Raw genomic sequence first — 26,990 nt, forward strand, 5'->3', positions numbered from 1 at the left:
ATAGGCTGGCTTAATTCTGATATTGCATTTACAATTTTGTAGTTAGTCGTTCAAAATTAATGATATTTCGTTTATATTGTGACAGCGTTTTTTAAGATTTGTGATAAGAAATAACACAGGATATACATTGCTTTATGGAGTTGATGTAAAATCGTTCTTGTGGTTAGCCAGATAGTTTTTTTAAACATTTTTATATACAAATAAAATAAAAGAAACCTTAAATTTAGTATGTTTTCATTTTGTTCACTTTTCTTATGATATTCTTAATGGATAGTGAGCAGACCACGCTACGACTTTAAATCTTGTAGTTATAGGCACTATAGCTATTTAGTTAAAATTGTTCTTGTCCTAATTCATTAATTTGGCACATAATTCAATTACTACTAATCAACCTACTTAAGAATAAATGTTTATATTTATAAAATCGTTATCCGATCCATCTTATCTAAACTATTTCTGTCTTCTTCGAAAAGTGTACGATCATCATCTTCGTCATCGTTTTCCGTCATCACATGGTTCTTGTAGTGGTACAGATTACCCAAATACTGATTTGATTGATTATTGATGCTGATCTGAGGTATATCAGGACCAGCCCCTAGCTATAGCTATGTTTGAGACAATGCCAGACTAGCGCTGGTCGATTCTTTGATGATGTGCGATGATTTGACCTTCTCGTCTAATGAATCATAGAGCGGGTATTCGCAGCAGATTATGAACTTGAGGAACTGGGGTACCTCTACGTAGATCGACGGTGGTATGGGTATTAAAGGTGAGGTAGAGGCCTTGTAGTATCTATAATCGGATATGCTGAGGAATGAGCGTAATTTTAATGACATTTGTTCTTTATTATGGTCGGTATAACTTACTCTCGATATTTTTCATCGGAAGACTTCTCTAAAAGCGGAATTCCCGATAGAAAAAGGATAATTAGGGTGGTGAATAGTGGAGACATGATGGCAACCCACTCAACTCCTTCGAGAACGTTGAGTGATATCACGAAAATGCCCCACCAAAGAACGATTTCGCCAAAATAATTTGGGTGTCTCGATAGCCTCCACAGACCTGAAATATTTTACTTGCTAGGTAAATAAAGTCATGCTGCAAAATGATTCAGGTTAATTTTGAAGATAAAATATATCAAGAAATAATTTAGATATTATTATACAAATTATAGCATAAGAAAAAAAGGATTTAAAAATAGTCAATTATGAAATATTGTTATTGTTGAATTATAGCCTATTCAAAGTTTTTTTGTACGTACAACATCAAGATGTATTAATGTATTTGCAAATTTGTTTCAGATTCTGACAATATTTTCCTTTTTATTTTATACTAGTTAAAGCAAAACTACCGAAAGCAAAAGAGATAAGAGGTCATAACTCTAACCTATAAATTATTGTGGCTGTATAATTATCTGTAATTTTATTTTATTTAAATGTACTATAATGTTAAAATAAATTGTATTCGATAACATTTTTGTTCAATTATTTTATTTAGATTAGAATTTTGTTGTGTATTAAAGCCAAACTGAACTAAGACTCAGAGTTGATGCAGCAACATTGTGAAGTTTTGACGTCACAAATTTAGATGACGCATATATAAAATAACTTTCAATATACTATAAGTATGGTCTATTCAAAGTTTTTATTTCTACATACGTCATCAAAATCTTTAACGTATTGCCTGCCGCAATTTGTAAAATCCTTTCAGAGTCAGACAATATTTTCCTTCTCATTTTATCATTTTAAGAATGAAGAACAATACTCTAACAATCATGTTATTCATTCTATATCACTTGAGGGCATTTTTATGAATATATATATATATATATATATATATATAAGCTAATAAAAATTATACATTATAAATTTCAATGGGTAGTATTGAAGAAAGATCTGTTAAATTACTAACAAATCATAAAAATAATGGTTTTCTTGTAACGCTTTAAATAACTTAAGGATTAATTTGTAAATATTTACAGTATTTTGTATACAACATTTAAATTTAAATTAAAATTCGGTGGATTTAACGCCTAGTTAAATTGGTAATAATAAACGTTAAATGCTCCAATGACGTATCTTTGTATAAATGAACATTACTGTTAAATGTAATTTATTATTCAATGAAAAAAACTGAGCTGGAAAGAGAATAACGTCATTGAAAATATATGAAACTTTTCTGAAACTGTCAGTTTATTCTCGAAGCAAAAATATTGCGTTGGCATGAGAGAAATTTTGCTTCTTTTACTTAAAATAGAACACACATAACATGATGTATGATAGTATATAATTTAAAATTCATATTAAATATTTTCTCGCATTTATTGTGATATAACTTGAAAACAGTTGCTAACCAAAAGTTAAAATGAAAAAAATCTGATAGATGGCGATATAATCTGGGTCTATTATAATTTGGATTTTATAGTTTCGGCCTATTATAACTATTTTCTTCCTATTCATTAATATAAAAGGATTATTGGTGCCTGGATTAACCTTGACTATTGAAAAACATTAAATTAAACTGTGTGAGGGTTAAATTTAATTAGATTTGTAGTTTGTTATGAATGATGGTTGAGGAATATCCTCCGAAGAAGAAAACAGGGTCAGTGAAAGTTTTCACCGTATAAGAAAATAAAGATTACATAGGTAAAAGGACGGAAGAATCAGAAGATTGAATCAAATATAGGTTAACGGAGCTCTTGAGTTCGTCTTCAGCTGTTGCTTTATTTTGGTTTTTTTCAGAACATTCTCAGCTTCAACTGACGATAATGTAACAGTGTAACATTGAACTGGCTGAACGAACTGTATGATTCATAAAAGTTTTATCTGTTAGATGACATCAAAGGTAAAAAATCAAGGTACTTAAAACAGTTTTTAGTCTACTTTTAGTGCTCAGAATATATAAATTATTTAAGGGGCAAAATAGGTCAGAGGCTTCAAAAAATTTAAACTTTTTTAAAAACAAGTGATATTTTAATCCATTCAATTGTTATAATCGTGTGTCCTCCGATCTAATTGGTAGACCGCGTGATCTAGTATGGGGTGGTGTTGGAATGATTCTCTTTGTCTTTTTAGTGACCCAGCAAGTGCATTTAAATCAGTTCTAACTTAACGTTCAGAGCCTGCGTTTAATTTATACGTAGTACTAGATCTCGTAAAAGATCATTTTACAGAAATCAGTATATAAATCGGTAGTCACATTATTGTAGAAGGAAATGTGGAAGAAGAGGAAGAGAAAGAAAAGAAAAATGACTCGAAATATGCTGTGCTACACCGATTTCACCCCTTAAGAGTTTTTATTAGAAATCATAGTCATATTAAGGGCCTATAATGCTACAACGAAAAACATTATGAAAATACTATATCTACCAAGCTTTGGTAAAAATTTCTCAGTAAATTAAAAAATATTCAGTAGTCAGCAAGTCATTCATTAAATAATATTCTGAAACTTTTAAATTGTAAGTTATTTTCATTTTCTTGTTATTGTCAATATATTTTAATCGAATAAAAATCGTTATTTACCATCATTGCACCATTTTCCTTGATTGACTGGATCTTGTCGAAAGGAGAACTTCTGTAGATCAGCGTATGTCTCCGCCAGAAAACCAATTACAAAGAAGCACGCCCCCGTTGAGTCCAGAGTCGTCATAGTTTTAGGGGCTTGAGGTATGGAGTGTCGAGGGGAATTTATAATGATCACCGGTAAACTTACTACATATACCCAAATGGCCTGCAAAATAAATTATTTTATTAATAAAAAAAAATCGGGAAATTTGCTTAAACTATTTTCAACATTTTATCGAATTATATATATATATATATATATATATATATATATATATATATATATATATATATATATATAATACTATATATAGCAATATAATCACAAGAGCAAATATAATTAGAATAGTAAATAAATATAATAGAATTACAAAGAGTCGATTGTATTTTTATCTATTTTGGAAATATTAAATTTAAATGTTAGTTTTATTACAGTACAATTTATTGTATTGTGTTATATTTAAAGTGATAAGAATGTTTAAGCAGGAAATACATTTTAACACAGAACTTTTTCTTATTAAATGTTGTTGTAGAAAAGAATACTTCACTTATATTGAATGAAGGATAAGTTATGTATATCAGAAATATTTTGTAAGACTATTGAAAAAATCACTTATTATTCGGTCAATTTCTAGAGAAGTGTTCTTTTAAAAACTCTATTTTTTGTCAAAGAATATTGTATACAGGTGGGGAAAAAGTCCCGCTATCATTTTGGTTGCGTGCCATCTTGGTTATGTGACGTTTAGTCCAGTTGAGCTTTAACCATTCTGTGGTGTAGACGTCCACATTTTTTTCTCAGTGGTCACGTCAATAAACAGTCGGTTTTGGGGAATACAGAATCGTTAATTAATTCATGTAAAATCATTGCATCCACTAAAAACAACTGTATGGTGTGGTATTCATGTTGGAAACATCATTGGTCCCTTTTTTGAAAATGACCAAGATGTTGCAATTACTGTTACTGCTAAACGGTATCAAGACATGATTCGAAATTTTCTTGTGCCTGAAATAGAAGAGCGAGGACTAGAGAACATGTAGTTTCAGCAAGATGTGGCCACAGCCCACAGAGCTCGTTCAAAAATTCAATTATTGAATGACGTTTTTCCACGAAGACTCATTTCGCAAATTTCGATTTAGCATTTTGGTTTTTTTTTTAATCAAAAGTTTATGTGAATAAGCCCCAAACGATTCAACATCTTAAGGGCAATATTTGTCACGAAATTAAAGAAATTCAGCATCAGATGTTGCAGGATATAAAAGATGCCTTAAAAAGAGTCGAAAGTTACATAGCGAATCGCGGTCACCATTTAGCCGACATAAGTTTTCAATCATAACAAAAAAAAAACGTAAAGACCATATGAACTTTCTATGAAAAATAAACTAACTTACCTTTTCTTTGGGCAAAGTTATATGCAATCGAAATGGTAGCGGGACTTTTGGTCCACCTGTTATTTAATGTTATATTTAACTTGATAAAATATAATATATAAGAGCATAATAAAGTCTATACAAAAGCCTAACTGCACAAAAAATTATGGAAATGAAAATAAGTTACCTGAAATGTCCAAAATATTGCAAAACGAATAGTGTTACTTTTCTTGTCTTCAAACTGTTTATCTCTGCCAATCTTAATTATCCTGTAGAAGAGGTAACCAGATAAGCGCAGTCCCCATAAACATACAAATACAGTTACCATTAGCTGTCTACTATCGTAGTTTTTCTAATAAAACCGTAAAAATTAATAATTATTATAAAATCCCTTGAAAGAACTTACCTTGTTGCTTTCCTGTCCAAGGAAGAAGGTCAGTGAGGCCAAAATAACAAAATTAATGCCGCCAGCAAAATCCGATACTTTATCCATTTGGAAAATGGCTGCGATGAGAAAAAACACCACTTGCATCGTAACTATAACTATTGCACTTATAGCAAAGTGGTCCTCATCTAGTATTTCAACAGCCATGGCTTCAGCGCTTGAATAGCTCCCTCTGATATTACTGAAATCAATAAGTTGTAGTACAGAATCAATAATTTTTCTATCTTAACATTGTTAATTAGCGTTGGGAACTATTGACTGTTAGTTAATAATTGACTACTTTTAGTTGACAAAAATGTACCTAATTTATGCTTACATAGATTTATATGTAATATATATATATATAGATTTATGATTTTTTTGGTAGTTTGATTCTAAATAACAATGTATTGCATATTAATATAGCAGCATTTTGGAACGATATATTCGATTCAAAAAAATAAAATAAAATAAAAAAAAATTGAGATAATAAATTGATAAGTGGTTATTGTGCGATCATTTTTAATTATATCATAGATTAATTTTTTTATGATTAGGTATATGTCTATTTCTTATTTAGTATTTATGGTTATTATACATCTTTAGTTTTTACGTTTTGATTTAAGTTCTATTGTATTGTCTAAATTTATTATAGTACATTATTTAAAAATATAAATTAACGTATTAAAATACGATTAAACATTTGTGGGGTATTATTCCATTCCATAGAAAAATTCCTTTCCTTTTTACAGATTCACAGAACATTCAAATATAAAAGTAATTCTATTTCGTTTAAAATGAAATTATAAATTGCATGTTAATAGTATTCAGTATTTTTTTCCTTTTTTTTAAAGTTAGTACGTGAGGGAATAAGTACATCTTTGTCTCACTTATACTAGCGTTGGAATATAAAAGGAGATATAAAATTAACTGCTCCAAGCTATAACCTCCGTCCTTTCCTCTCTCACAATTTATACAGCAAAGGGTTCGTGCATCTTCGTTTGACATCACGAATTGAAAAACGGTCAAATCGTGTATTTGACTGCAAATAGTAGTTGCTATTTTCAGTCGCTAGTTTTTTTACTATTGACTGTTTCGACTGTTTTCAGTCGACAGTTCCCAACGTTAGCATTAATATAATCTTTTTTTAAACAATCAAGCAACATTTCTTGCATACAACATTTTTATATTTACTTTCTTATGCTATTTCTTTAATTTATCAAAATTCCGAGTTGAATTAATAAATATAACTGAAAACTCAATATAGGGATGTTGAAAAATATCGATATATCTTTATATCGATATACCGTTTATTTCAAAAAATATTAATATTTTTGACCGATATATCGATATTTTTTATTACAATATTTTTTCCTTCGACATGGTATAGTAATTTTTTACAGGAATAATACCGCTTATTCCGTTTATTAGTTGTTTGTTTTGAAGTTGTCAAATAAGATTGTTTTGTTTTTAATGGAAATAATTAAATATGAGATGCACTATCACTAGCATTTATCTTTAAGATATGTAACGAATTTATTAATAATTGTTGAATATATTAATGTAACTATACTTTGATAACCTGATAATAAAGGTTACGAGCCTTGACTCTCTTTTCTCTTTTTTCTTTTTTTCCTGATCGAATGTGTTTACAGTACTGTAATTTATTTGAGTACATTGTGTGATACAATTTTTCTAACTTAAATGAGATTACGTGTTTTGAATTACTGATTTCACTGTTAAAAACATTGTCTATGGATATAGTTGTCTAACATGTTATGTTCCTTAGTAACAGTGTGAATACTGTTTACCCTTAAAAGATGTATTACTCCACAATGGTAGCCGATATCCTTCCATACCTATTGCATATTCAGTAATTTTAATAGATTAAACAATAATAAAATTAAACATATGAAAACGTATTTTAGATTCAATCAAGTACAAAGAATAAAACTGGAAAGTATGTACTGACTTAAAAGTTGTTGCTATATTGTTTGGACTACAGGAAGGTTTCACGAAATATTGTTTTCTCTCGAAAGAGCCGACTGGTAAAAGATTTTTGTATTTTATAGTAACGCTAAATTAAAGACATTTTTGTTGGTTTACAAATAAGAAAATTTATTAAAAATAATGAATTCGATGAAAATATTTCCGCGAAAGAGTTGGCGGCCTAGTTATCTCTAAAGGAAGTAAGTCATGGATATTTAGGCAATCCTAAAGCTATAAGTTCCGTGTTTATAGTAAATTACTTGTTACAACAATTTAAAACGATGGGTTGTCACCAAAAATCCCTTTAAGTTTTTGTGTTGAACAGGTACAATTAGATAAAGAAGCCGTTTTATTTAATTTTATAGAACAAAGAAATTGTCGCACAGTGTTATTATATAATTTAATTTCTACAGATTTCTTCTTCGAGCTTAGAGTTATATTTTAAAAATACTTCTGACGGTTTTTTGCGTTATTGAAAGTATTGGTCACAAGGTTTCAGGAAGGAATTCTGCGGGAAATTTAGGTTTACAGGGTAAGGAACATAGTTAACATGACAGCAGCCGAATATGCATATCTGTGACTGCTAAACCAGACTACATTTGGTTATGTTGATTATCTGATAAGTCTTTGGTTATGATTTTATTTACCTGGTAATTTGTTTTATATGGTTGTAAAAATATGATGTAATTCATAAAATAATTTAAAAAATTTGATTTTATATTGGTAATAGAGGAATTGAAAATAATTATAGTGAGGTTATAATTAATGCTAGTATACCATATATTTATAAATATTTTGGATGTAATAATTTGGAAAAAATATATCCAGAAGATCATTTTCATTCAGTAGATTGTTTTGAAGTTGTAAAATAAAATAGTGAAGAGGAAAAATGAAATAATCACGGGCTCGAATGTTTTCTGTCATGTGAATCAGAAAAATTAAATATGAGACACGCTATTACTATTATTTATCTTTAATGTATGTAATGGATTAATTAACAATTGTTGAATAAATTTATTCCACATCAGTTTATCTTAAATATTGTAAAATTATACTCTGAACAAAGACCACGAGATTTCGCGATAGTCTTTCTTTAGTTCTTGACTCCCCCTGCTCTTTCAGTTGATTTCTTTTTGTTTATTCTAATTATAATTTAATATATTTACAGTACATTCATTTTCACCATGACACTAGAAGAAAACGCTAGTTTCGGATTCAATTAGACGGTAGAAGAACAGATATTATTAACGTAATGAATTCTTTAAAGTTCATTTATGTATCTGATAATTTTAAGCATAATTGATTTGATTATATTTTAAAAAGAAATACTACAGATGTTTTTTTGTGGTATTGAAAGTATCGGACGTAATGTTTCAGGAAGAATTTGACCGGAAAATTTATGATTACTGGGCAAGGAAACACTAAGAATTCGACACTACAAGGAGGTCAACAATATGTAGTCTACATTTGGTTATGTTGGTTATATGCTACTTCTTTGGTTATGTTTTTACTTATGTGTTAATTTGTTTTATATGGTTGTGAAAATATGATGTAATTCATAAAATAATTTAAAAAAATTTGTTTTTATATTGGTAATAGAGGAATTGAAAATAATTATAGTGAGGTTATAATTATTTTCACTCAGTAGATTGTTTTGAAGTTGTAAAATAAAATAGTGAAGAGGAAAAATGAAATAATCACGGGCTCGAATGTTTTCTGTCATGTCAATCAGAAAAATTAAATATGAGACACTCTATTACTATTATTTATCTTTAATATATGTAATGGATTTATTAACAATTATTGAATAAATTTATTCCACATCTGTTTATCTTAAATATTGTAAAATTATACTCTGAACAAAGACCACGAGATTTCGCGATAGTCTTTCTTTAGTTCTTGACTCCCCCTGCTGTTTCACTTGATTTCTTTTTGTTTATTCTAATTATAATTTAATATATTTACAGTACATTCATTCTCACTATCACTCCGTTTTTTTCTAGTATCGGATTCAATTAGACGATAGAAGAACAGACATTATTAACGTAGTGAATTCTTTAAAGTTCATTTATGTATCTAATAATTTTAAGCATAATGATTTGATTATATTTTAAAAAGAAATACTTCAGATGTTTTTTTGTGGTATTGAAAGTATCGGACGCAATGTTTCAGAAAGAATTTGACCGGAAAATTTGTGATTAATGGGCAAGGAAACACCAAGAATTTGACACTACAAGGAGATTTACAATATGTAGTCCACATTTGGTTATGTTGATTACTTGGTACTTTTTATTTTTGGTTATATTTTTATTTACGTGTTAATTTGTTATATTTGGTTGTGACAATATGATGTAATTCATAAAATAATTTAAAAGACTTCTTTTTTATTGGCAATAGAAGAAATGAAAAAATTATAGTGAGGTTATAATTATTTTCACTCAGTTGTTCCTTTTGAGTATGTCAGATAAGACAGTGAAGAGGAAAAAATGAAGTAATCGCGGATTCGATGTTTTCTGTCATGTCATTCGGAAAAATTAAATATGAGACAAACTATCACAAACAGTTATCTTTAAGATACGTAACGGATTTATTAATAAATGATGGATTTATTAATCCAACATGAACTTATCTTAAATATTGCAAAGTTATACTCTGATAATCTGATAATAAAGGTTACCCAGTTCTCGCGAGAGTAAAAATGAATCTTCAGTGTGTCCTTAACTGTGCAATACAGCGGAGAAATCGATGAACACTCGACGGAACAGATGAGAAAATTCAAGGTCAAACGTGGCATCCCAAAGGACCGATCGATGATGTGTATCCGGTGAAAGTAACGAGGTACAGAACGTCTATTCGTACATCTGGATGCATCATTTGTTTACGCCGACTTTAAACACCGAACAACGACGAAATTTTGATAGATTTACAGGTAACGAATCGGTAAAAGATGCTGCAGGTTTAGATCGTTGAATATCAGGTTTCGTTACGCGCGTATGGGTGTTAATATCTACTCAGAAATACCTTCAGTAATTAGCAGGATTTAACACAAGAATCCACTTCGAACACTTATCGTTTTGTGGTATTTTGCGGACATCTTCCGAACTCTGGACGCCTGAATCAGCGTCGGTGCATCTGCGCCACTGAGAACGGACGCCTGAAATATCGGGCGTCTCGAAAATAGCGAAAATAAGCGAGAGCGAGGATCGGTCCGACGAGATGAACAGAGACTGGATGCCTTGCCGTTATTACGAGGTATGTCGAAAAAGTTGCCTATTACACATATATCACACCTGTAACATATAAAAATAGGTTTTCTCGATTTTGTTGGTGCAGCCGAGCAGAATGGTGGTGGGATTCGACTTTAAGGCCTTGAACTTATTTAATTTTTTAATAATCCGTCAGTGTTGAAGTTGCCGTTCATTTTTAACAGGGCATTGCGTGGAAAATGATGTAAAAAATATCGTGTGAAGTTTTTTTTTATCTCGTTTTGTAACATCGATTGACATTAGCTTTTTACTGGTCACACTTTTTATTCAAACTAGTAATCGCCCTGTTTCTACAATTCGACCACAATTTATAAGGTTGATCATGTTTCGGTCATAATAGATTAAAGAGAATAACTAAGAAATGTTATTATTACTAAAATTTGTTTTGCCAAGCCGAATTCATGGATTTTTGCCGACGTTTTCACTAACTTGTGACATGTTTCATTGTCTTGGTGAAGCAACACTTTCTTTTTCTTCAAATGCGGCCGTTTTTCGGTGATTTCGTCCTTCAAATGGGTCAATAACGCTATATAATAGTCGCTGTTGGTGGTCCGTCCTTTTTCGAGGTAATCAATGAAAATTATTCCATGCGGATGCCAAAATATAGACGCCATAACCTTGCCAGCTAACTGTTGCGTTTTCTCACGCTTTGGAGCGGGTTCATTGTGTGCAGTCCACTCGGATGGTCGATTAGACTTCGCAGTGAAAGGATTGACAACCAACGCAACCTCTTCTAAGCATTCACTGCGTTCACCATCTTCGGTGCTCATTTCACCACGTCTAAACTTAGCATACCAATCCTTGATGGCTGATTTTCCAGCGCAGTGTCCGGAAACTCGGCATCAAGCCAAGTTTTTACTTCAACTGCATTTTTTTCCTTCAAAAAGCATTATTTTATCAACACGCGAAATTCCTTTTTATCTATTTTTTTCACAATAACAAAAGATGCTTCACTCAAAATGCTATAATACACAAACTAATGATCCGACAGCTGTCAAATTTGTACACGCATCTTTTGAGGGTTAGGGCTAACTCAAAACTTATGAATTTAATTCTAGTAGCGCCATCTATGTATCAGGCCGGGGACTTTTCAATCGATCTGTTATTTATCAAATTACTGTTAATAATACATAATTTCTTCTTTTTGTTTCATGTGTTCCATCTAGGCAAATTATGTATTTAATAAAAAACCAGGCTTATTTGATAAAATAATAATTTCTTTACTTAAATTTTTAAATAAAATGGCATCGCTCTTAACTTATTTAATCTACTATTCAGTCCTTAAAAGAGTAGAGTAAAGAACAATTTTTAAATGATATGCATATTTGGTAAGTGTAAGCAAGTATATTTGATAAAACTGTATAAGGAATGGGATGCTACTGGAACAAGATGAAAACATAGATCCTACTAGATGAAGAATATAAAGTTAAAAGGTGGTGTGAGAAAAAGAAATACGTCAATATAATTTGAATACGCATAATAGAAAATATCGATTCTGTTACGTCCATATCGAAATATTTGACGTCAACTTTGTGTGATTTCATTAATTATATTTTACTCAAGTATGTCAGCGTTCATCTAGCCTATTATTTACTAAATCGCGCTCATTTCCATGTAGTTTCTGAATTTGTGATGGAAAACGAGCAGGGGAGTGGTCATATTTACCAGACTAGGCTCTATCCAAGTACTATTTGTTCCGGTTAATGCATCGTATCTTAGTTAACTAAGGTATAACAGTTCAAAGCCAATAGCGTAAGGTCGTAGAAAACAATAGAGAATATTTCATAATACATTTAGTTTATTATTGTCTATATTTCGTGTGACATACCTAAAATATTTTTGTGCTAGTTTGACCGCATGCTGATACAATTTACTAAGTAAATATATTATAGTTGCCAAGTGCACAAATAGTGTAGTTAAAAGTACGTTTCATTTTCATATAAATAATAAATTTCTAAATGGAAATGTAACAATATCGATCATAAAACTGTATTGATTAATCATAATTTAGTTTCTACGGACGCAAATGAAGTGTATTATTAGCAATAATAATGGGGTTTGTTACGGTATTAATTATTCTTATAAGTCAATTTTTAGAAATATGAAATCATAAACGTATTTTTTTAGGGGGTTCAACAAAAACGTGGAAATGAAGTATATTTTCCTTAATCTTCAACACGCTTATTCCAATAATATATTCGTTTTACAGAAGACCTGTTTTCGGCCGGGGACTTTTCAATCGATATGTTATTTATCAAATTATTGTTAATAATTCATAATTTCTTCTTTTTGTCTCATGTGTTCCATCTAGGCAAATTATGTATTTAATAAAAACCAGGCTTGTTTGATGAAATAATAATTTCTTTACCTAAATTTTTAGATAAAGTGGCATCGTTCTTAACTTATTTAATCTACTATTCAGTCCTTAAAAGAGTAGCTGTCATATTTTTTCCTATCAGTAAATATATTTATTTCAAAGTATCATTTTTATCATTTTACGGTATTAATTATTCTTATAAGTCAATTTTTAGAAATATGAAATCATAAACGTATTTTTTTAGGGGGTTCAACAAAAACGTGGAAATGAAGTATATTTTCCTTAATCTTCAACACGCTTATTCCAATAATATATTCGTTTTACAGAAGACCTGTTTTCTACAACTGTCTACCATATTTTTTTCCATGATTTTTCATTTTTTTAAGTTTGAATATTAATTTTTTTAAAAATAAATTTTGGACTATAAAATGCCATGTCAATTACCAAACATGGGTGATTCTGAATGGTACTATCACATATATTACGTATACTTTAAATATCATACACAAACACACACAGTTCTTATCTAAATACTGTTTTATACATTATTTTTTATGGTTTGTTACTTAATTGTTATATGTTCCCCCTTTCTCTTTTTATCCGTCCGCAGCCCGCAAACCGACTCGCAGCGATCGATAACCAGCAGCATCTTTAGTTCCCTGCTACAGTGTGACAACAGCGCTCGGCGAAGGCGTATCGGTTATAGTTGACACTTCAAAGTTAATCAGTTAAAAGTGTTCCAAGGTGTATAATTGAGTAGTACAAACGATTCAGTCTGGTAAGGCTTTATTTTTCGCGTAAGAAGTAAATTCAGACATAGTTTTAAAACAATTATATAGACTTGGAATACGTAATATATATAAATAATTATATATTATATAGCCCAGTATGGAACAATTAAACAAAAGGTAGACTAAATAAAACGGCAAAATATATAATTATATATTAGTTAATGCGGTAGAGTAAAACAAACAAACGCACAGAAAATATATAACAAAAGAAAATATTGGGGATGTAATATATTAGCTAAACAAGAAACAAAATGGTTTTAGGTGTACCTCCTCCCACAATATACTCTTACTGTACCAATATACTCCCTTTTACTGAGTAGGCCTTGTGGGTTTTAAGTATCTTATAAACGAGGAAAATATGTCGGACTGTGGTTACAAAATTGTGGAGTCTCCCTTAATAAGTAAGCAAGAGTCGGTTGAGGATTACTTACTTAGACCTATAGTGGCATATTAAGAGGGTAAAGAAGTTTATGTTCTTCTTCTTGTCGATTTCTTCCGAGCAATAAGCAGGGTCATATTAATCGCGTTATATACTTATACATTATGGTGTATTTCGTATATAGATATATTTTGCACTGAAACTGATAAAACTTAAACCGCAAGTTTTATTTTTATCAGTGCTATGTATTTGAATATGCGTTCAAGTTCTCAAGTTTAAAGTCCTACCTCGAAGTTCGTGTTTTAAATGATTAATAGGTTTTTAAAACGAATTATAATTGCAAATATATCGATTATTAAACTATATTGATTATATTTTTACAGAAGTAAATTAACTATATTAGGTGCTAGAAAAATGTTACTGTTGATTTATGGTTTTACTTATTAGTAATCAGAGGGAAATAAATATAGTTTGCTTCCGCTTCAGCATATTTATTAATTTAGTAATTTTTCAGAAGGCCGTTTTCAGAAAACACTTTGTTAACTACTTTTGAAATTCGATTAGTTTCTTCCGAGAAATAAACTTTCCACAAGATTCATGAAGGTTTTATTTTTCCCAGTAGGACTCCTTTTTGTACATTAATGTTTGTAGGAAGAATCTGTAAGGTCTCCTTAAAATATCCAGCAGTAGTCTGATTATATGATGACATGATTGGGACGTACCATTTTCCTTGGTATCTTTTTTCCATATTTTTAATGTCTCGGTGAAATCATTCATCTTACTCTTCACTCACATATTTCAAATTTTCCTGAAGGGGGAATGACGAAAACGTACTTTTAGACTCATTAGGCTTAGAGTTTTGAGAGTTTAGAGTATCATTAAAATATTGCTACTTTTTCAAATATCTAGGGAATATCGTTATTTTTTGGGCCGATACAATAATATTTTTATTTTTTCATAAAATTATCGATATCTTTCCCGGCTTCTGCAAACAAAATCGATATTTTCTTTTCTAGGATATATCGATATTTTTTTAAATATCGATATTTCACGTGACGACCGACATCCCTAGTTTACACATTAAGGATATCAGAAGGTAGTGTATTTACATTTGCTTTTGAGCCAGCATCTGTTTATTTTAGATCAATGATTATGCGTCAGTGATACAGAGTTGTTTAGAATTGTCTAAGTGAAATATAAACGATTTTTTATATGTGAATATAAAAATTGATGTATTATGAATGCACCATAATTTAAAATATTATCAGTTAAGTCTACATCAGTCGGTATTACTCTCCAGAATATCCAGAGTATTTCAGAATTAATTTTTTTGATAATGTTATTAATCATATTTATTCACCTAAAATTTATATTTTTCTTTTTCCAAATAACCCACACCGTGACATTTTCAGCAGATTTATCTTGTTCACAACTTTCTTATATATAAATTCTTAAAGTGTAATAGTATTTTACTTCTATTTGCTTTCATCTGTAATGGCTTAACACAGTGACATGGGAGATGATATCTACCATAGAAGGATTAAGCATACTCCGGGACAAAATTTTAGCACACTACACATATCTCATTACAATTCTTAATAAAATACAGATGTAGATTTTAGATTTTACGATTAAAGATGATTAGCTATGACATTCATGTGAACATTATAAGGATACCATTATTCCTTTCCTTTTTTATTATATATATATATATATATATATATATATATATATATATATATATATATGTATATATATTATACCTATCAACCGACTTTAAAACAGGAGGGGAGGTAGAGAGGGGAGGTTTTTAATGTATGTTCGCCGATTTCTGCGCTAATTATGGATCGATTATCAAAATTCTTCTTTTGTACGAACGGGTGCACTTCCGAGGTGGTCTCATTAGAACCAAGTCTGAATCTGTAGGGCAGAAGGTGGGAAATCAAGGGAAAACATCAAGACGTTCACTGCAAAAGCTGTTCAGTTTAGTTTCTAAGCACTAACTATAGCATATGACAAGTCATAGAAATATTACAAGCAGCTGCTCTTATGGTGTAATGGTTAGAGCGTTCAGCTTACACGCGGAGGATCGAGATCAACCCGATGGGATCAACAACTTTTTAAAGTTCTAGTTTGGCTAGAATATTTGTCAAGTCACCTAAACTTGGTAGCAGACCCGGGGCTTGAAGCGTTCCTTATTTTCAATCATTTTTCTTTATTCCTATTTTTCCTTATACGAGCTGCACCTTTACTTGACCTACCCATTGTAGTACTTAATAAAATAACTACGTAATTTATTGAGGACATACCTAGCACTGAAAAGAGAAAAATTCATTTTTTTAAAACAAAAAAAAACGATTTAAAATAAAATATGTACATAATAATCGTTGTAATAACTAAATGAAAACAAACAAAACTTTATTTAATCTATCTACTACACGTATTTTATATTTCACTTTATACACACAATTTAGCTTAATACTTACCTAAATCTTTTTATCTATTTATAATGATTTTAACTTTCAACAATACAAAAATAGTAATATAATTTTGGGACATATACACAAAATAAAATTAGGAACCAAACAAATCTAATTTGTTGCTTCTGTTTTATAAAATTGCTTTTGAAATATTTTATTTACTTAATTGTGTTATCGTTTTGTTGTTTTAGCGGCATGATTTTTGCAAAACTTTTGTTAATGTTTATACGAATACGATGACTGCAGAAGAATAACATAATCTAAAAATTAAAAATGCATTTTTTGAAGAATTATAACGGAAAATGTCAGATGTGCTAAGGTTTTGTCAGGGAAGTTATTTTTCGGGACACAATTAAATAACTAGACATACGAACTAACGATTATTTCCATTTCTGTTTCAGATATCATCATGTTAGACAGATAAATCATGAAAGAGTGCCGTATACGGAGCCATCTTCTTCCGGTCACCCTGATTATTTCACTCTTTCTATTCCTGATTCACTTGTTGCTTTGGCGATCGACGGCGGTCATTCGGACCGACATCGATTATGTCATCAACACCGAGCTGTACAACTACACCCACCCGATGCACCTGCTCAGCTCCAACGACTATCGGTTGCTGGTCAACTTCACCTTCACGTTTGATCAGCTGAGTCTACGCTGTAACGAATCGACTTTCTTGCTGGTCCTGGTGCATTCATCGCCGGGAAATTTTCAGAAGAGGTCGACTATTCGATCGACATGGGGTGCCAAGACTGGTTGGATGAATATCGTGTTCGTAACCGGCCGAACGGAGAACCTCACCGTCCGACACCAGCTGAAGAAGGAGAACAAGCTTCACGGTGATATATTACAAGGAAGTTTCCTGGACGCTTATAGGAATCTAACGTACAAACATGTAATGGCCTTGAAATATGCGGTTTATCATTGCGCTCAAGCCAAGTACATCCTGAAATGCGACGACGACATTTTTATCAATATCAAATTGTTAAAGAATTACCTCAGCACTGACCTATCCCCATTCGGAATCAGAAATGGACTACTGTGTCCGGTCCAAAGTACCGCGTCACCTTTCCGGACTTATCGCTCAAAATGGAGGGTCAGTTTCGAGGAATACCCGGGAAGAAAATATCCGCCATATTGTCTAGGTTATGTGATCATTTATAGCCCTGACGTAGCTTTCGCATTGTACCGAGCTGCTCAATCCAGTTCGACCATATTTTGGATCGATGACGTTCATATCACCGGTACCATGGCTGAAAAAAGTAACATTTCGCATACCGACATCACCGAATGGGTCATACCGTACAAGGATCAAATGTCTTTAGTCAACAACAACGTATATCCCATCAAACCTTTCCTCGTAAGTCGTCCAGACTTAAGTGAAACGGAAATCAAGACGTTTTGGAACCGAGTACAAGCTATATCAGTGCCAAAATCGATATTGAGTATACCTCGTGACAAAACAATGAGGCCAAAGTTTATTTAAAATTGTTTTACTTAACTCGTATTAAGTAATAAAGGCTGTGGTAAGTGTAAATGTTTAAGAGTGGAGGTTTACAATAAGATATATTTCGCTTATTTGTTATCTTCATTGCTTTAGTATTTTTCTGATCTTTTTTTCAAAAATATGATTTTTTAGTTGACTTACATTTTGATTATATGTATTCATTCATTGCTTTTACTTTAAACTACAATTTTATTAAATTACATCTAGTCCCCAACGCATTACGTCTGTTGTAAAATTAATTTATAGCCATAAATAATTTATTTTGTTATCTTGTTGTTATGTTTTGTTACCTTTTGTTATGGTTACTTCAACTTTTTTATATGCATATTCAATTTTTGATCGTTGTAACTCATTGGCAAGGTGTCCTCAGAAGTATCCACTTAATGTTCTTAATCTCTTTTAATACTCCTAAACATTCTTATGATGTTCTCAATAAAATTTGATTATGTCAAGGTGGATATTTCTGAGCCTAACCTGTCATATAAGTTATTTCATAAAAACAGCCAATGCTCGTCATAGATGACATCGAATATAATGTCAAATACAGGTTGTAATAATCTAAATTCGCTTTAAACTTGGACTCGGATTTGGCACAGATAACCGAATCAGCCTATAAAACACGATTTCTCTTGGTACTGGTTAAGTCTCTTGTCAAATATCTATAAATTTCTTCAAAACATTAATGACAGTAATTAGAAGGTACAAACCGGCAAACGTTATAAACCAAAATGCTAATTTGTGCATTGGTTGTTTTATTGAATAGACATATATTGTTCTCTGACTCTTAAGTGTCTTGTGATTGAATTTGTTGAAAATAACGTTATACTGTTTATATAAGAATATTTACTTTTCCTTATATAAATACACAATTCCTATGTCTTTATATTTAGTCTTAAGTTAAATCAATAATAAGTACGATGTAATTTTTTTCTTATATGAATACGAGATGTAAAAAAATTAGGGTTAGTTTAGAAAGAAACTATTTTCAATTCAACAAAAATTGTTTTTTAAAGCTAACTAGGCTAAATGTTCATAAACAAACACTCACATCTCCAGCTACTCAAATTCTAACAGAATCCTATGAATAGATTTAGAGAATAATAGAGAGATGAAGAAAGAATTTATTTATGTATACATAAGAAAATTAACATGTATTTTATCTGTTTTTTTTTGATGAGATGCATGTTTAATTATAGTTATATGAAAAATAAATGTTTTATTGCCTATTTTGTCGTACAGAAGATATTTTACTGTAGATAGTTCAATTAAAGTAACATATTTTTTTTATAGTGATATTTGTAAAATTCTAGCGAATAAACTTTATATTTTATAAAGTAAAAATAAATAAGTATTAATGATCATGTCGGTATTGTTTTAATTTAGTGATTAAAGGTTTTTTGGTATTATTTCGAATATCCTACGCCTTGGTCAAATTCTAGTCCCTAATATTATAATTATTAATCTATTCCTTTAATATTGACCATCAAAGTTGGTAACCGATTTTGGTAAGGGTTTCATAAGTTGTTTTGTAATTGACTTTGTTTACAGCTTTTATTATCATCTTATCTGTTTAATGGTGATAGACGCAGATGAAGTTATGAAACAACTTTAAAGCTGTTATTGACTGCTATATACCTATACTTTCATTTTCATTCATAAACTAATATTAAAAAATAAAATTATATGTCATTTAGGAATATTATTATTACATAAATCAAGTAAACATTGTAAAAAAAATAAATTATTTTACCTAAACCTTATATATTTTTGGCACTGAAAGATTATTTGATATTAGTTTTTTTTTAATTACTTAATGTAATTTTTATCACAAGGTTCGTTATATAATGAAGCATTTTGAAGGTAGCTGTTCTTTAGCAGTGGGGAGTTTATAGCTAAGAACTTGGATGCTGGCCAAAATTTTAACACTCTTTATACACTTAAATAAACATAACAATTAAAGGATTCACCATTTTATGTGACGAGCTTTTACAGAGTGTTTCAGACAATCATAAATATTTTGTTCATGACCATGTGTAACATTATATGAAATAAATAACTGAAACTAACCAGTGTTTTTTCCCATATACATTTCAACAGTAACAATAACATTTCTTGTTAATCACAAAAAATAACATATTGGCTACATAAAAATATCTAGTGGCGACATCTTCAGAAGATGCCTGAAACTACCTGATGTAAACGCCAGATAATCATTATATAATTTTATTGTTACTCTGATTTATGACGGTAGATGGCGGAAAGAATTTTCCTGATCCAAAATATTGGGATCCTTAATGTAGATAGGCTTAACAAGCAATTATGTAAAGCTATAAAAATTATTAAATAACAGAATGGAAAAGTTGTAGTTGATGTAGAAGAAATTACACAGCTTACAGATCATATTTAGTAATTATTTGTGTAGAAACAAACAAGTATTACCTAATAGTACAGAAGGTTGATAGTTGGACAAGTTAAATTACACCAATTCTGACTAGAGTGAAAAAAATCTTTTTCAAGTAAACATATTATGATAAAAATCACTACAAAACTAATTATTCGTTGTTTTAGTTATTACACGAATATTATATCTCCCGTCAACTTTATACATTGATAGCGGCATAATAATGAATTTTAAATGAAGTGACGTGTCTTTTCTTACATCGATTGATTTATTTTATTTAGCAGTTTTAGTAAAAGTAATTATGGGAACCGGCAGATGGATATTTGCGCAATGTAATGGGAAATTGTTTCTCCATGGACGTTGAAGTATTTAGAGCTATCATTAGAGGCATTAATTTTTCACGGTATGACCTAGCAATAGTTTCGGGTCATTGGCGGAGGCCTTTTTTAGATATAGTTAATTATTAAAAAAAAAACTTTCTGTTCATTTTTTTTCGAGGAGGATAAATTTCGAGGATGTTTGTTCTTATCGAGAAAACAAAAACCATTAGTTTCATTTATTTTTTTTAAATTTAATTTTCTATTGAAATTGGCGTCCTAGAATAACCATTTATTTGACACAATTTTTATGTTAGTTCCCATGCCGTATCTTGAACCACCGATTATGAAAACCAAATTGTTGGGATTGTTATTAAAGACATAGTTATTTGTTTCATTTTTAACAACATAAATTTTATTCTAGTTAAAAATAGATACAATGCGGTCTGTTACGTCCGAACATGTGACCGAACTAGCCTATAAAATTCGTCCGGTTGTCAAAGGTGTACAAAATTCTTCAAAACATTAGTTTATTGTCACAACCGACAAACGTTGCTTTGGGACTTTGGGTCTGTTTTGATACATTTCAAATCGCTGTTTAGTATTTGTGATTACTCTAATTGAAAAATCCGAAGTCTAGAAATCACGCCTTGAACTCTACCTCATAGGCGGTGTGGACACGTGTCCAATGTAAATATAATAAAATAACTCTAAATATAATAACTCAGAAGCTATTGTGTTTTTATCATTAAATGTAGTAATGCTTCGATAATAATAAGATGTTTAATGTTTTGCCTGCCACAATTTGTAAATTCGTTTCAGAATCAGACAAAATTTTCCTTCTCATTTTATTTTAGTTAAAAAAAACACAATGGTGTGTAATTAGTTCAAACATGTAAATGAATGAGCCTGTAAAAGTCGTCCAGTTGTCAGACATATGCAAAATTGTAGAAAGCAATAGTGATAATATGTTATAACACTAAACTATAAACTATTATGGCTGTATAATTAACTATAGTTTTCGGATGTACTGTAATGTTAAAATAAATTATCTTCAATTATTTTATTTAGTTTAGAATTTTGTTGTATATCAAAGCCCAACTGAACTAAAACTCAGAGTTGATGCGACAACATTGTGACGTTTTGATGTCACAAATTTAGATGACGTATGTAGAAAATAACTTTGAATAGATTATACGTAGAATACGTACGTAGAAATATACTATGATTTTATAATAAATTATATTTGATATCTTATTGTTTCAGTATTTTAATTAAATTTTAATGTTGTTATATAGCAAGATGAACTAAAACTCAAAGTTGATGCGGCAACGTTGTGACATTTTGACGTCATAAATTTAGGTGACGTGAGTTTACTGTCTTATTGAATGGACTATTTATGTTATATTAATTACTCCCTTTGCCTCAAAATATTTGAAAATTATACATAAAACAGTATGTTCAGTTATATATTTAAACATAATGAATTTGTTTATAAACCACAGAAAATGTTACTGAACTAACGCACTGAACTGTCGAAGTATTACAATACAGTGAGAATGTTTAGAGTCAAACAAAGCCTACTCTACAATATACTCTACAATATAATAATAATGTAAGTAGGTGTACCACAAGGAAGTGTATTGGGGTTAATTATTTACCTACTCTATACGTGTAGATAAATGGAAATAGACATCACGATGGTTATATTTGTGATTCGTCCTGTTGGAGACAACAGTGAAGAAGCCACACGAAAATTAGAATAGGAAAGTGATAATATAAATAGTTGGACCCAATCTTAAATGTACTATAACGTTAGAATAAGTCATATTTGCTGACATTATTGTTGTTCCATTATTTTATTTAAATTAGAATGTTGTTACGAAGCTTATCGGGTTATATCTCTTATAGTGATTACTATTAGACCTAAATAATGACCAAAAAATATTTCGTCATAGTAGGCGCAAGTAACCATTATTGAATATAATTAATAATAATAAATGTAGAGGAACTTAAGAAATATGTAATAAATATATAAATTGTTAAATTCATCATTATATCTAAATGTCATCAAAATATAATGACTAAATTACTTAGAACTTATTTATAATTGAAACCGTTATCCTATTGGTCCTATTATAGACCACAATGCATAAGAATACGCGTCGTTTTCTCCTGGCTGGCGACTCGAACCTAATAGGACAAGTAATCGGCGAGCCTATAAACGCGTGGACGCCGACGCCGATAGTCAACTGTTTGTTTTGATCGCGCAAAGCGTCGGTTTGCAGTGTAAGAAATTCGTTAAGCTGGTCAGTCGGATTTTTTTGATCGCCCACGCCATCGTCAGTGTGTCACTCATTAATTCCGATTCGCTTTCGAGGAGGTTCAGGTGTCGTAACGCTCTAACTCAAAGTAAGTTGCTGTTGTATGTTGGTTGGCCGTCTGATGCTGCACTTATTAACGATGGTAATTAATGCTGGATAATCGTGTTAACACAAGGCTACGCGTAATGTAAAGCAGAGTCGTCTGTTTAACCTAAACAACTGAATTTTCAATTATTGGAGTCTCGCCAATATTAAATTTGTATGCACCTACAGAATATGAGTAATAATTTTCCTTATTATTCAATAGCATTTCTATATATATATATATATATATATATATATATATATATATATGTTTAATAACTTTATGTATAGATGTTATTAAGATTAAATATTACCAGTTATTTATATGAATATTTTTATACTATATATATATATGTTTAATAACTGTTGAGTTGCTAAGGAGGGAAAACAATGTTGTAAACAAAAAACAATTTATTGTCCCTCTTCTTTGCGTAAATTAATATACAAAGACGAGTTTGTTTATTCACATGTTAAGTAATGGTGAAAATAATTATGAAGTTCATTAAAATGACATACTAAATCGTATGTCCGGATGGGCTAATACTCATCGGACTCAACCGATTATTATGCAGACGTCATATAAGAATACTACTGTTCTTGTTTCTAACTTATTACTTCTTCTTTCTCAACTCTCACACTTCCGTTTCTTTTACATTTCATTGGCCTTTTGCTACTTCATTCTTGTTGTGTTTTTCGCAGTGTTCTTTTACTGATGTTCTGTCCTTAGTTCTTTCAGTCTTTCATTCTGATTCTCATTGTCGAGACGTTGTTTTTCTGGGCTCTTCGGATACCTGGTGGTGGCTGAGAAGGCTGGTTCATGAAATCCATTTCTGCATCTGCACCGTCTAATCCCGTTACACGCACCCCCTTTATCCGGAACACTCGACAACGAGCCGATGAGACATCTTTTTTGATAGCCAAGTGATTTTCTTATCTAATAAATTAGACCCCTAAACTACACAAAAGAAAAGAACATTATAAACTGAGTGAAGCCAGAACAAGAAAATAAGAAATTATGACTCACAATTGGGATAAGAAAATGTTGGCTTTTATATATTTTTTTGGGATATAGAAAGAATTATGTTCATGAATTACCTGCAAAACCATAAGTTAATAGTCTCTCGTTATTCTTAGAATTTCTCTGAATGAATTGAATGTACAAAACATAAAAAAGGTCCACTTTACTGAAGGAGAAATATTTGCTATTAACATAATTTTGTGTACCACAAAGAAGTGTATTGAGGCCAATTTTTTACCTACTAAACACTTGTGATATACCACAAATGGAAAATATCACGATGGCTACATTGGCTGATGAAGTCACTCGAAAATTAAAACAGGCTAGTGACAATATATGTAATTGGATTCCAACCGGGAAATTAAAGACTAACGAAAGTAAATCTGTGTATGTGTAGTTTATATATAATCAGACTGCACAAGCACTCATAACTATAAATAATGCATTCATTTCATATAGCAACAACAAAAAATACAGGAAAATATATTGGTTTATTGGAGAAAAATCATAATTATCAGAACATAATAATTATACAACCAAGTATTGGAACCCATTTGACATATATATCTTGAGAAGTGTTGTGGGTGCGCCCAAATACTACGCGACTAATTACTTACACTAATATCTTCAGATATATACTGTCAATTCGGAAATCATGAGTACACGCTCTATTTTCATGTTAATATGGAAGTAATACAGCTCTTGGATAACACCATAATAGGACACAACTCAAAAGAATCAAACAATTAGGAACAATGTAATAAATACCAAAAATAGACTGATGTTCTTCGGAAGGAAGGAAAGTTTTGTACGGAAAACACTGGACTCAAAATACTGAAATAAGTTAATAATATTTTAACGAGGTCAGAATTTTGCGACAAATGTATGAAATATATTTAATTAAGTTCAACTAAACGCTAGTCCAAGATTTGATTAATATTTCAGTGTAATAAATCATAACTTATCTGTTTTATTGTCGTTTTTAAATTGTCTTATTGCTGTCAAGCTTTTTAGCGATATTTTTTTGTACAATTAGCTGCTATGTGTTTGTATGGAAGCTAAATAGTGGCGCTAATAAGAATGAAGTTGATTTTTTCTACGAAATGCGGTCGATATCCTGGCGTTGTGGGGTGGGGCGAGGGACGAATCGATTTTATCATTACCGACCGTATAAATAACGTTAAATTTATTTCATTAGCGACCGGCCATACGATTCTACGACCTTTTATGTTTGTTACTTGTCCGTTTATGTTCGTTACTGCTGCATTTGACTTGTTTAATGTGTTCTTTTCCCATCTATGCTTCAAATTGATACGACGTTTATGTACACCTTTCGAAGACGATGTTGCACGTACGAATTTGATGACCGTTTCAAGCTTTTGATTATGTGTAGGTGTCTGAATATACTTTGTATATATTAATTAAATCTTTCACATATAGTATACAGTAGGTAATTAATATATTGTTAGAATTTAAGAATAGAAGAAAATATTCGAGCTGGTTCAACCAGTCCATAACACAGCCAATGTACGTCATCAAGCTTCATAACGTCAGCATATCGCAACTAATTGTTGAAGGAATTCGGATTTGTTGCATGCGCACAATTACGCGGCACACTTTTCTAATTACTTGTTGTGTTATTGAATATTTAGATTTTTTGATTTTGTATTTTGAAGAACAAAATATGCAGAATAAAGGTTACATTTTTAAAAGTTTAAGTGGTTTAAACATATAATAAAGGATGTAAATGAAAAAGCCTATGAAAGAAAATGTTCAGCTATATTATTTGTAGCCTTGTTCGTAAGCTATAGAAAATATTACCGAAACAACATACTAAACTATTGAATTATTATTTTATAGCCACAATGTTGAGAGTCCTACATGAGAAAGCCTACTCTACACTAAAATAAGCTAAAGTAGGTGTACCACAAGGAAGTGTATTGGGGCCCGTTCTGTACGTACTCTACACATGTTATATACGACAAATTGAAAATATCACATCTGGAAACAAAAATTTACGAAAGTAAATCTGTGCATATGAAGTTCACGTAGCCCTAAGTATCTCGGAATTAATTTTGATGCAAAACCCTGCTAGAACGAATATGTAAAAAATAAAAAGAAAGTTTTTTATGTTTATTTTGATAGTCTAGAGTAATTATAACAAATATCATTTCAATTTGTCTGTAGTTAAGCAGGTTTTAATGTGTAGGTGAATAAATAATAAAAATGATCAAACACTATTTTAAAGTTCAGTTTTCGGTTGGGTTTTCAAATAACCAGGCTTTCCGGATCCTCTGGCCGTTGTTAATTCGAAATGTCGTATGGATTTGTCATTAAAGCTGACATTTACAGGCATATATCAAACCAGATAATCGGGTCAACCTGCTATATACGTAGATCATTGATTACAAGTGTTCAAAACACAATTATAATCTAATTTTCTCTAGATGAATATTTATTTTTAATTATTCTTCCGCGATGTGAATCTAATTAAATATTAAAAACGACAGCCCCCTGAAAATACAAGTCAAGACTTTATGCCTTAATGTTATTATAATTTATACACTTTATAAATTATATTTAAACAGAATTCCAAGAAAATTCCATTCGATTTATATACGTAATTGTGTCCTGATGTAACATTTTTGCTGTTATAAACCTTTGCTACCTTTTCGTTATGTATCTCTTTGAATTCTGGATAATTTATTACATCTAAATTAGTTTATTAATTATTGTTTAATTTTATTAAAATTAAATGT

General features: G+C 30.5%; 3 protein-coding genes across 6 annotated transcripts in view; 2 read left to right on the forward strand and 1 right to left on the reverse strand.

The window, feature by feature from the left end:
* Positions 1-217: 217 nt before the first annotated feature.
* Positions 218-10,504, reverse strand: LOC143198889 (uncharacterized). Its single transcript, XM_076408501.1, has 6 exons — positions 10,366-10,504; positions 5,338-5,557; positions 5,119-5,283; positions 3,522-3,729; positions 867-1,062; positions 218-807 (listed from the first exon to the last, which is right to left on the reverse strand). Exons 2-6 carry the CDS (start codon positions 5,521-5,523, stop codon positions 606-608), a joined length of 957 nt encoding a protein of 318 aa, XP_076264616.1. The 5' UTR covers positions 5,524-5,557; positions 10,366-10,504; the 3' UTR covers positions 218-605.
* On the forward strand, positions 10,465-19,449 carry LOC143198886 (lactosylceramide 1,3-N-acetyl-beta-D-glucosaminyltransferase A). 2 transcript variants are annotated; one of them, XM_076408494.1, is made up of 2 exons: positions 10,465-10,596; positions 16,979-19,449. In XM_076408494.1, the coding sequence occupies exon 2, from the start codon at positions 17,005-17,007 to the stop codon at positions 18,064-18,066; it is 1,062 nt and encodes a 353-aa protein (XP_076264609.1). In that variant the 5' UTR covers positions 10,465-10,596; positions 16,979-17,004; the 3' UTR covers positions 18,067-19,449. The 2 variants fall into 2 exon arrangements, with proteins under 2 accessions (XP_076264609.1, XP_076264608.1); XM_076408493.1 differs by lacking the exon at positions 10,465-10,596 and adding an exon at positions 13,526-13,705.
* A 3,576-nt stretch (positions 19,450-23,025) lies between these two features.
* Positions 23,026-26,990, forward strand: part of LOC143198891 (band 7 protein AGAP004871) — a 165,740-nt gene continuing 161,775 nt past the window's right edge. For all 3 annotated transcript variants that reach the window (XM_076408503.1, XM_076408504.1, XM_076408505.1), the window contains exon 1: positions 23,026-23,217. The gene's annotated coding sequence lies outside the window, so the exon portion shown is untranslated. The remainder of the gene's footprint in view (positions 23,218-26,990) is intronic.

Source organism: Rhynchophorus ferrugineus, unplaced genomic scaffold (assembly GCF_030347505.1).
Source record: "Rhynchophorus ferrugineus isolate W39M unplaced genomic scaffold, kcgeb_rfMv2 rfM6, whole genome shotgun sequence".
NCBI lineage: Eukaryota > Metazoa > Arthropoda > Insecta > Coleoptera > Curculionidae > Rhynchophorus > Rhynchophorus ferrugineus.